The sequence below is a fragment of the Aegilops tauschii genome, chromosome 7 (assembly GCF_002575655.3).
Source record: "Aegilops tauschii subsp. strangulata cultivar AL8/78 chromosome 7, Aet v6.0, whole genome shotgun sequence".
NCBI classification, from domain to species: Eukaryota; Viridiplantae; Streptophyta; class Magnoliopsida; order Poales; family Poaceae; genus Aegilops; species Aegilops tauschii.
This window is the reverse complement of record NC_053041.3, coordinates 54,358,858-54,373,164: the sequence shown is the minus strand read 5'-3', so window position 1 is coordinate 54,373,164 and position 14,307 is coordinate 54,358,858. Positions and strand designations below refer to the sequence as shown.

General features: G+C 44.1%; 1 protein-coding gene across 1 annotated transcript; it reads right to left on the bottom strand.

The window, feature by feature from the left end:
* Nucleotides 1–2,402: 2,402 nt before the first annotated feature.
* LOC109761210 (probable sulfate transporter 3.4) lies at nt 2,403–7,324 on the bottom strand. The gene is made up of 7 exons (XM_020320019.4): nt 6,729–7,324; nt 6,496–6,544; nt 5,964–6,409; nt 4,048–4,155; nt 3,807–3,923; nt 3,015–3,705; nt 2,403–2,911 (listed from the first exon to the last, which is right to left on the bottom strand). The coding sequence occupies exons 1-7, from the start codon at nt 7,113–7,115 to the stop codon at nt 2,697–2,699; spliced, it is 2,013 nt and encodes a 670-aa protein (XP_020175608.1). The 5' UTR covers nt 7,116–7,324; the 3' UTR covers nt 2,403–2,696.
* Nucleotides 7,325–14,307: the final 6,983 nt, after the last annotated feature.

The window sequence follows — 14,307 nt, the reverse complement described above, 5'->3', positions numbered from 1 at the left end:
ACCATTCTTATAAGTGAATAAAGGAGAAGTAAATTTTCAAAAAAGGGGGGGGAGAGGCTTTGTCACACGATGGGCTGATTTGGTGGGGGTGTTCGCTGACAGAGAATCTGCCGTTATATGATGCATTTGTTGTTTGTGTTTTCACACAGATGCCAAATTCCAGGGGCATTTTTTATCTACACTAAAATGCAGGGAGGGGGGGCGGGGGTTCTTGTGTTCTTATAACGGTTTTTCTTTGTTTTGAGAAAGGCCATCATGGCTAACTTTATTAATTTAAAAAATAATTACATTATTTACTAATTAAGAACCCAAGAGGCTCATGAGTCCAACTATCATCACGCTTATTACAAAAACTAAACTTAGCTAGCTCATGTGCTACAGAATTCGCATCATGAAAACAATGCTTGAAGATGATCTTTCCTACTAACGTTGCCAAATCTATGCATTCCACAAAAACCGCCGCTGCTGCATCCCACCATTGGTTCTGTTCCTTGGCAATAATTCACCACAGTGAGAGAATCAGACTCCACTACAATCCTATTAAAACCCATAGCATTTGCCAAAGCTAGACCGTCACACATAGCCATCGCTTCTGCTGTCATCACATCCCCTGCGTTCTGAATAAATTTGCGTTGTGCTACTAAAAATCACCCATTCCCATCTCTCAAAACAGCCCTTGTTGCGCCTGAACCTCCTTCGGCATGGAACGAGCCATCAACATTCAACTTGATTGACCATTTTGTGGATGTTGATTTATGCTCTTTTGTTCATACTAGTAATTGCGTATGTGCAATGCAAGTTCATATAAGGTAGGGTATTAACTGAAAGTTCAAAAAAAGTATGGTATTAATTGCTTGTGGATGTTCGATATGATACTAGAAGGATTGGGCGTGCTTCGCTACATAGTTGGTGTTGTTGAGATTTCATTAAAAAAATGGTTTGGTGTGTGTTGGATGGGGGGGGGGGGATGATGAAGTCTGTTTTCTTTTTATTTATAATTTGGTATTTTCATGGATCTTTTTGGGGGTTATAATTATGTGTTATCTCCAAAGTGGCACACACATATGCAGGGATGCAGTGGTGACCACATGTATTATGTTGGTGCTATAGTGTCACATGTTGGCATTTATTTCTTGTCAGGTGATGAGAGGGTGCGAGACTAGGTATTTTTATAAGCTAGTTGTTGCGGATTGATGTGAGAAATCATCGACCATTCAAAATCATGAACCAAATTAAAAAATGAACACCTTTGCACCGCGATTCATACCAGGATATCGAACATCAACCAACAAGTTTGCCGCAAGAACATTCCCAACAAACACTCCATGGTTAACATTTCCGAAACAGATAATAATGTGATTGTTGCGGAAAACAAAGAAACAAGCTTTGCTCCTAAAACAAAGATGGATAAAAGAAAGGAAGATATTCTAGGCGACGTTAGGCCTCGAACTATCGCGTGTAAACACATGCGCCCCTTCCTCTCAATGTTCTCCATCCCTACACACCTTTCTCCATGCGTCCCCCGACGTCGCCACTGCCCTCACTATTGCCCCCTTCATCCTCTGCCATCGATGTTCACTTGCACTCTCTCATCATCCCCATCATGGCAGATTCAACGTTATCATCGCTCTTGCCACAGAAGTCAAGCGGAGTTGCCAACCCTCGGCTCAAGACCATCCATGCTTGTGTGTCACACCTGATACAAGTGTCCAGGTGGACTAGCAGTAGTGCAGTGCCGTAGGCCGTGGATGTGTTGGGCTGCATGTGGCCTTATAACTCGGGTGTGCGTGTGTGTGCTCAAGCCTGCGTACGAGACAGAGGAGGACAAGAAATAAGATAACTCTGAATTATTCTCACCTCTCTTCGTCTATGTCACCTACCTGCTCCTCTCCTCATCCCCAATTCCTCTCACGTGCGATCGATCCCCTTTCTAGGGTTACTCGGTCGTCATATTGTGTTGGTGGGTGGGTGGAGGGGGGAGGGGGGATGCATGCACTCAACTTTGCCTTATCGGCCATCGGTCGCCTTCTCTTTCCTTCCTTCCCCCATTCCTCTTCGCACCACATATTGTCGCCATCTATGACGCCGAGAGGTCGCGTGCGAAGTTAACACGTGACAATTGGCAATTAACTTTTTCCGAAAAAGAAAAGAGGCCCCACTACACATGTTCTCGGAGACCTAGTTAGTCCTTGTCAGCCTGCTGCCCCTACAAGTTGATATTCGGCGATTGACAAGGTTACCCTTGACTTTTATGAGCTCATGCATCGTGGGATTCATTCAGGCCTTGTTTGATTAAACCTCTCTTGAAGAGGATTGCAGTGGATTGAGGGGGATTTTGACTCGTAGGGGATTTACCGTTCCCTTCCAACCGAACAAGCGGCAAGAATGAGTTGGACATGATGGACTACGAAATTAACCAACTTCCATTGATTACATCTGCATCACCTTACACCTTCTTCTTCTACAACAACCGCGCGCATGCTGATTAGGGGTACATTTTTCTTCTTCATCAGAAAAACATAAACCTCTTCTCCACAGACGAGAAGAGAAGAGAGATCAGCACCGCCGTTATTCCGGCCTTACACTAATCACTCCATCTGACCAACACTCTGCATCCTGATTAATTCTTCTTCATCTTCTTAAAATCTTCTTCTTCTTCTTCATCTATGCACCCTACTGCTTGCTGGTCTATGGCGTCAGGGCTGCGCCTTGTACGGCGCCGCCGCGACGGCCTCGGCGACGCTGAAGAAGATGCGGTCCGACCCGAACGTCTCCCCCACCACCGAGTTGTACATCCTCTCCGTCACCGACCCCACCGGGTTCGCCAGCACCAGGTCGATGCCCCGCTTGTCCAGCACCCGCTTCATCTCCGCCAGCGCGTCCAGCCCGCTCGTGTCGATCGCCGTCACCGCTGCAATCAACCAAGTTCGTTCGTCAGTGAATCGATCTTGGAACTTGGATGCCAAGAACAATGGCGATCTTTTAATTTAGTTTGCAGTGACGGTCGGACTCACCGCTCATGTCGAGGACGATGCAGCGGACGCCGCAGAGGTTGGCCTTGGCGGCGCGCTCCTCCTCCTCGCGGAGGTACCGCATGATCCGCTCCACCAGGTAGGTGGAGTTGGCGAAGTAGATGGCCGACTCGACGCCGACGACGAGGAACGGCGGCACGCGCACGGCCTCGCGGTACTGCGCCATGCTGCGGTAGCTCTGCGTGCCGGGGACCAGCCCCATGACGACGGTGTTGGGCCGGGTCACCTGCAGCAGGATCTTGAACAGCGAGATGCCCACGGCGATGGACAGCCCGACCTGGACGGACACGAGGAGCACGCCGAGGAAGGCGGCCACGCACGCGCAGAAGTCCAGCTTGTCCACCTTCCACAGCTTGGCGGCGCCGCGGACGTCGATCAGCCCGGCCACGGCGGTGATGATGATGGCCGACAGGATCACGTTGGGCGTGTAGTGGAACAGCGGCATCAGGAAGAGCAGCGTGACCAGGACGGCGGAGGCCATGACGATGTTCGACACCGCCGTCCGGCAGCCGGCGCTGTAGTTGACGGCGGAGCGGGAGAAGGAGCCCGTGGTGACGTAGCAGGAGGCGCAGGACCCCGCCATGTTCATCACCCCGATCGCCATCATCTCCTTGTTCCCGTCCACGTTGTAGTTGTTGATCGACGCGAACGTCCGGCCCACCGCGATCCCCTCCTGCAACATTCAAGGACAAAATCATCCACCATCAGATCAAAATGCCGCAACAAAACTTGTTCAGATTAGTAAAAAACCAGAGATTGATTGATTGATCTTACGGTGAGGGACAGGATGCCGGTCATGATCCCGGTCTTGACGGCCAGGGCGACGTAGGAGCCGCTGAAGACGAGCATGTTCATGGATGGAGGGTTCACTCCCCTCGGGAGGTCGCCGATCTGCGCGACAAAGACGGCATTTTTGGAGATTGATCAGAGACAGGTTATGAATGTTTCTTTGATTTTTTTTCATGCTCGAAGCATGTTCAGAGATGCTACTGAAGAAGAAAAATGTTGTGCTTACGATGCTGATGCCGTGGCCTCTGCACAAGTAGGAGATGATGGTGGAGGCGATCACCGACGTCAGGGGAGCCGCCGCCGACACCCAGAAAAGCCTCGGATTCCGAGCGCTCTGCAGAAGTACAAGGAGGAAAAATGTGTGATTGTTCAGTACATCTGCTTGCTATTGCTGAATAGTTTTCACCAAAAAAACAGAGCAAGAGAAAACAAATTGCCTGTCAGGCTAACTGAAAAAAATGTGTGGTAGGTGTTTGCCTCATAAATAAATTCACTAGTTTTTTTTATCACACATTGGCAATTTTGAGGTGGAAATTAAGTTGTCAAGTAACCCATCTTCTCAAGATCAACATGTGCAATTATGTCAAGTGCTGAACCATCACCAGTCTTAACCAACTCTGCTGCAAACGGAAAACCATCACGCGAGCGAACTGGCGATGGCCCGCTTGTCAAGGAGGATCGCGCGACGCGTTCTCACGGCTTCGTGTGGGGTGTTTGTCAATCATCATCTCCAGATTTGACAGAGAAAAATATCATGGAAATGAGGAAAGATTGTGACCAACTAGCCTAACAGGTGACACATCAGAGACCAAATTCGATACATTCTCCCCAAAAAGGGAAAAAGGGGCAGGCTGCAATGGGTCACCGGCCATTACAGAATAGATTCTAACTAAGCCCACACACAATGACACACGTCTTACTCCAAACTGATTGATGCGTTTGGCCTAGCAGAGTTTATGAAAACTAAGGCAAGCTATGAACATGGCAGCTGTATGTGCATGGCCAAACTGAAACTGCTAAGACAGGTTACGTTTGGCTTCAAAACATATATGTTTGGTATGACTGAATCTTTAATATGCCTTTTTTTTGCTGAGGAAACAGTGACGCTTTTGTGAAGGAGAAAGGGATATAGGTATTGCTGATTTGTTTGCATGGAAAAAACAGTGCTAATTTTAAACTGCCTATGGCAATTATGCAATCTTGAAAGTGCATGTGCTCAAGTGCCAAGAGGCACTTTTTGGCACCATGTTTCAGTCTATTGTCATTCAGATATCTTGGAAGATTAGGCCTCCCATAGGGAGGAACTAGACTTTTCTGATCATACCATTGTTCAGCTAAACAAAGCAAGTCTAAAAGCTCTTGTTAGGATAGTCTAAATTACTATTAGCATATATATAGACAAACTAAAAGAGTTTAAAAAGTTCTAACTGATTGGACCAAGCTATTAGCCATGTTCTCTAATCAATTACAGGACATTTCTTTCTTATGATGATATACTCATTTTGGGTGTACTTCAGATACCGTCGAATGTTGTTCCGAGGAAACAAATTAAAGAAAAGTAAGGGATTCGTTTTTTGTGTGAAGTCAAGTTGAAATAAGAATGTTTTTTCTTTCAGAAAAAAAAATATCCGAGCATTGTCAGGTCCCAACAAACAGGAGCTAGGTGCTTAAGATCACCCTGCCACTAATTATTAGCCATTAGCTATGTTTGAGTGGAGTGAAATTCCTTGTTAGTGGGAAGCACCCTTTGGGTCCCTCCATTGTACTGCCCCACTTTTATGGGTTTAATCACCACCTCCCCTTTTTGCAAATTCTACCTTTCCTAGTTGCTACCTGTCCATGCCCATGGTCAAATAATTCTAGAAAACATTAGCCGACTAATTGACAAATGATGACTAAACATTCCTTTTCTTTTTCTTTTCTGATTTCAAGAACCAAAAGAAAAGGGATGCATATATGCATCCTAATCCTAATCATTTCCATGGTTAGTAAAACTGAAACTAGATATGGTTAATGTAATAATATGGAATCAATTAGTAGTTGTATTAGTGAAATTGAAACTAAACATGGATAAGTTAAATTGGAACTAAACACTGTGCTATTAGCTAGACGGAGGCAGAGCATAGGTGGTGGGTAACTTACGATCTGGCGTGTGCCGAGGAGGATGGCGAGGAAGGCGACGCCCATGACGATGGTCTGCCACTGCCACTCGCTGTGGCGGCGGACGACGGAGGCCATGACGTCGACGAAGCCCATGTGGGTGGTGAAGTGGACGATGCCGAGGAGGCCCTTGAGCTGCTGCAGGGACACGATGACGGCGGCGCCGCCCATGAACCCGGTGAGCGTGGCCTTGGAGAGGAAGTCGACGATGAAGCCCAGGCGGAGGAAGCCCAGGGAGGCCTGGAAGACGCCGGCGAAGAAGGTGGCGGTGAAGGCCAGCTGGAGGTACAGGATGGGCTGCTGCTCCGGCGCCACCGCCTCCCGGAGCATGGACCCCATCACCAGCGACGCGATCGACACCGGGCCCACCGCCAGGTCCCGCGAGCTCCCCAGCAGCGCGTAGATCAACGGCGGCACGAAGCTCGAATCTGCATGTGCCAACAATCTCGTCAATCGCCCATTAATTTCTCGCCATGAATGACAGAGTTATGGAGCAGAGGCGTGGGAGACTCACATAGGCCGATGATGGGCGGCAGGTTGGCGAGCTTGGCGTAGCTGATGCCCTGCACGTCGCGCCATGGAGGAGAAGGAAAGAAATTAATGTCGACCGACGAAACTTGCAGCTGGCGGCCATGTATGCCTCGCCATGGACCAGAAAAGGAAGGTCCTAAAAATGGGGCGGCGAATTGAAGGCGCGCTGGCCCCGGCCTGGCGACAGGCAGAGAAATCAATGGATGGAATAATTACCTGTGGGATGGCGAGGCTGGCAATGGTGAGGCCGGCGACGGCGTCGGAGCGGAGGAGGCGGAGGCTGTAGTTGGAGCCCCAGTGGAAGATGGGGAAGAAGTACTGCAGCGCGAGCACCAGCTTCCGGGCGAGCGACTGGTTCTTGAACTGGTGCAGGGGGTCGTCGGGGAAGAAGATCTCCGCCAGCCGCTGCCCCAGCGCCCGCGCCGTCGTCCGGCGCTCCGGCGCCGACACCTTGTGCAGCTCCACCTGCACCATCCCCGCCGGCGCCTGCCGCTGCTGCTGCTGACGCGCGCCCGAGTCCGCCGGCGGCGGCGCCTTCGCCCCGGGCCCGTGCCCCGCCTCCAGGTCGAACGCCAGGGTCTCCACCTTGTTGTTCACCACCATGGCTACGGCGCTAGGCTACGCTGTATGCCCTCTCCCTGCAACCGCCGGCGCAGGGGAGGAGGATGAGGCCGATGGCTAAGCAGAGGATTGTTGTTGCTGGTGCTCGATGGATTCGTCGTCGGAGGATGGCCGGGTTTTATAGGCACGGGACGGGGCGGGGGGCGAAAGCGCGGGAGAAGCCGAGGATTTCCTCCCTCCCACCTCGACGCGGATTAGGAAGGCGACTCTGGCTCTGCCTCTGCCTCTGCCTCTGCGTCCGCCTCCGGCGTGGTGCGGGGTGGTAGGGCAGGGTTGGGTTAATTTGGGTGGGGCCCTCTCCGGTCACTATTTACTGGGTGCTGTAATTAGCCACCGACGCCCGAGCTTTTTACCCGCAGGAAACACACTGGAAAATCACCAGCCGTCCAGATTGGGGGTAATAATTAAGATCGGATTACTCGGTACGGAGGTGCTGGTATCAAAACCGAATTATACCTCAACCAAAAACGTATTCTAGCCCCATACATTTATGTTTTTTTTGTTTGCATATAGTAAACGGCCTTAAATGACAGGGTTCAAGGTCGGCCGGTGATACGATGACAGATAAGCTTCATCATCAAGAGAATCGCCAGATAATTGACTTTAGCGAACTAGGGGATCGGAAATTTTCTCGCAAAAAAAGGAACTAGGGGTGTAAAGAGAACCAAGATGCCCCGCCTAGACGCACCGTAACACACACACGGGGAGAGAGAGAGATTGTGTTCGAGATAGGACAACAAGCTTCAGTGCCTTTCAACTACCAAAGCAAACTAGAATACCAAAGCATACATAAAAAGGACAAAATACCATCAATGTCCAAAAAGCTTAGGAGCCTTGAGAGCAAGGTGCATGAGGCGAAATAGAGAGAAGTGTGACAGGACCATCCTTGTTCATTCTTTTAAACTTGCATCCGCCATCTTCCGCGTGTTTTCCAGAGAAGAGAAGCTTGCATCCATCATCTTTATGTTGTCATTAGTGCGACGAATGACCGAACACCGTCCTTGTGCAGTGTTGAAGACATGGGTTATTTACCACCAGTCGGAACTATTTGGCATACCGATGAAGGATTGAGCATGATACTTCTTTCTGCAAATTAGGCCAAAAATTAAGCAAGTGCGCGCTTTGAAACCACTATAATAGGGCGAAACGGTACACAACCCACATACGCTACAAAAAAATTGTACCTGAGAAAGATATGAAGTTAACCTCCTAAGTATTGGACATGGATTTGTAAGGTAGTATGACTAAAATACCTTGTATTGTCCTTCGAAACATTCCTTGCAACATAAAAAGTAAAAAAAAACATCTCTCGGCAAAAGGACTACTTATGAGGTGCTATGGATCAAACTTACAAACAAGGAAATAGTGGGTATCAAAATCAACCTAACTTGATTTGAGCCCTCTACAAAGTATTAGTTTTACATGAAACAATTCAATTATCACAAATAACCTAGCTAGCTGGGAACTATTGGCCATGCTCCTAGTTAAAAATGAAAATTAAATAAATTGTCTTTTCGATCAGAATCGTGCATCCTTTTTTTTTGCGGGGAGATTTGTACATCTTACGACTCAGAAAGAACCAGTAAAGGTGATAAACCATTCTCCTTTATCCCACATTGGAAGAATTTTCACTTGTTAGTTGATCACCTTTTATAGTTCGAATCTACGGTGTAAAATAGAAATATCTCATGTTTCGAATCCAGCTAAGTCGAATCGACTGCCACCGATCCCTGAACTTCCAACACAAGTAAGTAATGGTAAGGGTAGATTCATGTAAAAGAAGGCTTGGTGGAAGGTGAATATCTTTTCTCCTTGGATGATGGATGATGGATTCTGGAATGGTTGCAAGTTAATTGGTGGACATAAGTTCTTCGGTTCCCTTTTGCACTCAGTGGGTTACCCAATTTTAACGGTTGTGTATATCCGGTGACCATTTTATGACTATTACTATGACTATGTGGCTAATTTTGAGTAATATAATCAGGAGGGAATGATCCTGAGGTGACATGTCTGCTCCACGTGTGCATGACTGGGCCCACATGTCTGGCATCTGGCAAAAGGCAAACCACGGTGTAAGCACGTCGTTAATTAGGCGCACACCTAACTCCTAACTCAATTTGTCTTACGTGAAAGCAACAGAACAGAACATATCTATTCTCTACACGTATACACTAATCTATAGGAAAAATGCATATTCAGTCTATATGTAAACACTACTCCTCTACAAGAAGGAAATGCATACTGACATAATCACATTCTTGACCCATGTTACAAGCTACTAGATTCTGAGCCATGAATTGTGACAGGAGCACCAAGAGCCATGATGATGATAACAACAGCTAGCAATCTACATATTTCGATGGCAAGGTATTTAAAAGCCCCATCACTTACTTCCATTTCCACAGCAGAGTGGAGCTGCCGGCCAACTATCAATGGAGTCGATGCATTTGATGCATAGCCTTGCTAGCTAGCTCCCATCGAAAGGTGGCCTATGGAGAAGGATAGTGCCTGCCTGCCCTAGAATTTCCTGCAAACGTTGAGAGCCCATATTGAAACGCATGAGCAAAGGAAACTCAAGTGGCTCACCAAGTTGGCCGTTTATACATAATTACATGCATATAAATAGCATCTGTTGCTAGCCCTAGCTAATTGTGGCCAAAACGCATGTGATGCTAGTGTGGCCGGTGATGTATATTTGGCAACATGCAACTGTCGGCCAGCAATGCATGTAGCCTCAAATAGGTGCAGGCATAAATGGGGCAACCAAAACTAGCAGAAAATGCTTGCTAATAGAGATTGTATATATAGCTAGGTGAAATAATATACATGTTTTCTCTGCTAGAAACTTGCCGTTACGGCGTATCCGGCAGGTGTATATGGTGTGGGTGTGTATGTGTATGTGTTTCTGGCCGGCTGAGGTAGCTTCAGAATTTGTCTCTGTAACCAACGGTCACTAGCGTCTTGGCATAAAGTGGCTGGGGAGATATCCACAATAAGGCTGATGGCAAGGTCTCCCCAACGTGACCAAAATAAGTAGGCAATCAGTAGTGAAGCCCCATGTATCTTTCTTCATATGTCCATGCATGTGCCTGTGAGATTGCATCTCAAATAAGATAATTACGCTTTTATTTTTTTTATAAGCTATAGTTTATATGTAGTACATCAATGGAGGGCGCATCTGAAATACTTAAGCTCTAGCTGATTTGCAGCAGAACTCTAGCAAAACTTAAGTTTTATGATTAATTTTGCAAATCATTTCCTTATCGATCATAATTAGTTTCTGTCATAGGTGGAAAGTAGCATATGGAGCACTTACCCCTACAATTTTCCTTTATCCAGTTTTCCTTTCTGTAGGCGCCTGCAATAATATAAGCCAAACTAACTGAGTCAATGGGATGTCGTATCATGCGGTGATGTTTGGGTACACTTGTAATAGCGATCAAGTGGTTCATGCATCCAATCACTAGTGGATTGGCTAGAAGGGTGCAAAAATGATCAACCATCATATATAGGCCTCTACTCTAAGGTTGTGGCATTTCATTAATTACATCAACGACTCTATGTCTCTATCGTGAATTTTGTTCAACATTTAGTCCCTCAAATCATTGAAGATGGTTTCAGATGATGTGGTAATGCTTTCCAATATCTAAACCTATTCATAAGAAAAAACCTGAGTTTTTTCTAGAAAAAATCTTTAAAAATGTAAAAGAATAAGAAACACTTTTTGATGGCAAGGAGAAATACACTAAAATTTAAAATACAAACTTAGAAAGCGGATCAAAATATTTCATAAAATACACAATCATAATCTAAATGTTAAAAACTAGAAAACAAATAAAGGGTACTCAGGAAGAACCACTGAACTGAATAAAAAAAGTGTAGTATTTTTTGTATGGTCCTTCGACTACCAACTACAGATCTTCCATGAACGCTCTTTGTAGGTTCCATTGAATTTCCAATTTATTCAGAATATTTAGTTTCTAGAATTTCCATATATTTTGTTTTTAATATTCCTATTTTACAAAAGTTCCTTTGGACTTTCATTGTCATTTATGAGCACATTTTAATTCTAGTAGTGTCTACACATGTCTGGGTACACTTGTAATAGTGATCAAGTGGTTCATGCATCCAATCACTAGTGGATTGGCTAGAAGGGCACAAAAATGATCGACCATCATATATAGGCCTCTACTCTAAGGTTGTGGCATTTCATCGATTACATCAACGACTCTATGTCTCTATCCTGAATTTTGTTGAACATTTAGTCACTCAAATCATTAAATTTGGTTTTAAATGATGTGGTAATGCTTTCCGTTATCCAAACATATTCATAAGGAAAAAACATGAGTGTTTTCTAATTTTTTTCATAAAAAGGCAAAAAAAATAAGAAACACTTTTTTGATGGCAAGGAAAAATACACTAAAATTTAAAACTACAAACTTATAAAGTGTACAAAAATATCTCATAAAATACACAACCATAATCTAGACAATAAAAACTGGCAAAGAAGTAAAAGGTACTGGGAAGAACCATTGAACTGAATAAGAAAAATGAAGTGTAGTTTTTTTATATGGTCCTTTGACTGCCTACTATACAGATCTTCCATGAGCGCTCATTTTCTTTGGGTAGGTTCTATTGATTTTCCAATTTATTCAGAACATTGAGTTTCTAGAATTTCCATATTTTCTTATATCTTTTTTATTTTTTATTTTTAATATTCCTATTTTATAACAATTCCCTTGGACTTTCATTATCATTTACCAGCACATTTTCATTCTAGTAGTGTCTACACATGGTGAAACAATTACCAATCATAAAAAATGATCTATAGCGATCCGAGGGAAAATATGGGTCCGAGAGCTAAATCCTCTGGGTTCAATCTGTTCAAAGAATTTAGATATATGCGAAAACATTGTGGAGTTTAGTTGACTTCATTGCTGACATCGTTTACATGATTTGAACAATTAAAGGTCAAACTTGTTGTGTTTTGATTGTCAACTAGAAGCAACATATCTCTCATTTTACCATGAATGCTCTTTCTTTGTATTTTTCTTATTTTTATCTGTTTGTAATACCTTCTGTTTTTGTTTTCTATAATTTTATTAAAGTTTACTTGTAAAGTTTCTTTTAGCAAATTTCTGTATTTGTTTTAGATTTTTTTCCTGTTAGCCATGCAACATATGTGAAACTATTGTTAGTCGTCTAAAACAACGGATGATCCATGTGGGAAAATCCAAAAAAGCCAGGGGCGCCAGTTGAGCTCACCGATGACATTTTGCTCTACCGCACACAAAATATGCATGATTTTGGCAATTAACGGTCAAAATGTCATGTTTTGATTGTTATTAGAAGTATGCTTTTCCCTATTTTTGATAAATGTAAGTTATTGTCTTAATTATTTATTTATTTGGAATACACTTTTTTATTATATATACTTCTAAAGTTTTTTTAATAGCAATTTCCTTTTATTCCTTCATGACTTCCTTTTATTTGTCCCCTGTCACATGTGTGAAGCTATTGTCGGTCATCCGAAACTGCCTTGCAATGGTCCAATGCATAGAATCCGGGTTAAGTCTGTTTGAAGTCATTCATGTATACCTCATGACTTTTTTTTGTACAAAGATCAATAAAATTACCATTGACAAAACTTAGATGGGCTATGGTTTTTTTATGGGAGATGGGCTATGTTGTTGACCCTAGAGCTAACACACAACTACTTCATAGACAAAACATACTCCCTCCTTCCATCTATATAGGGCCTAATGCGTTTTTGAAGACCGCCTTTGACTATTGACAAGATTAATAATACATGAGATGTATAATGTGAAAATTATATCATTGTAAGCTCCTTTCACATACGAATTTGACCGTATGCTTTGTGTAAGTTGCATGTCATATAATTATCGCTCTAAAATTTGGTCAAAGTTAGCCTTGAAAAACGCATTAGGCCCTATATGGATGGAAGGAGGGAGTATACGATTACGACAGTTCTGGACATAGGCTTTTGTCCCGTTTTATAAATAAAGTCACACATCCAAACAATACAAGATAGTGAGGAGCCCACTTACAAAACAGATCAAAGAGTAAACCGAACAAGAGAAATCGCACTGAGAAAACACATACAAGTGAACTGCAAATGCCACAACTACACTGTCGAGCATGAACACGAGAGAGCTTGACGACGACACCACACCACCACCTAAGGCACCTGACCTCCAGGATTATGACAGCTGAGAGCCAAACATTTTAAAAGATATTCATCTTCTTTCCCTTGAGCACTCTGCTCTGATATGATTTGATCTTTGGCCAAAGGTACATATATACATTAATTTGTTTTAAATACATGGTCAACAAATAAATGTACTTACAAAAATACCTAGACACAGGAAAAACGACAATGCTTGTTGCAAGTTACAGTTAAATTGTTTTTAGATAATGGAAGATGAACCTCTCCCGGCCTCATCACAGACGAGAAGCATGCAGACAAGTACGTGCCCTACAGCTAAGAATATAGGCCCGGCTTATTTTCCTTTTCATTTCTTACTGTTCAACGGGTGGTGCAGGATTGCATTGTTGGCCTGCAAGATTAGTTCACATGAATCTTCATGCATGGGTTGGTGTGCAAGTTCAAGTCAGGTTACTGCACAAGTGTAAGTTAGTTTAGCTGCATGATTGGTGTGTACATATATGGACTGTGTTAGGCGTGCATGGAAGAAAACGATTAACTAGGTGTGTACAGCAGAAATGCAGGACTTATGTTAAGCATGCAAGGACCAATCTCAACTACTGGTTCTGTACTTGACATAAAGACGGAACATCAATGGTCAAGAGAAGATATTTAAAGAGAAATATATCATTTTCTGAAATCAAAAGCGACCTTTATGTTGCATGACTAGCTAGGGACCCTCACCTGCTTATAAATGTTTGGCAGCAGGATAAATTTAACTGTCAAAAGAAGTGTGCCGAGTCTGTTCCTTAATTTTGATGGGCGCAGTTGTCACAAAGTTGCACCTTTCTGAGAGAAAGATAGGCTGCATCTTTAAAAGGTTTTGGGGGATTCTATGACTATATGAGTAAGGTATGATATATTTTGTGTGTGTTACTTGCAACTATTCTAAGCATATATACACCCACGATTGGGTACAAGGCTTTGGAAAAACTATCGATCACTACC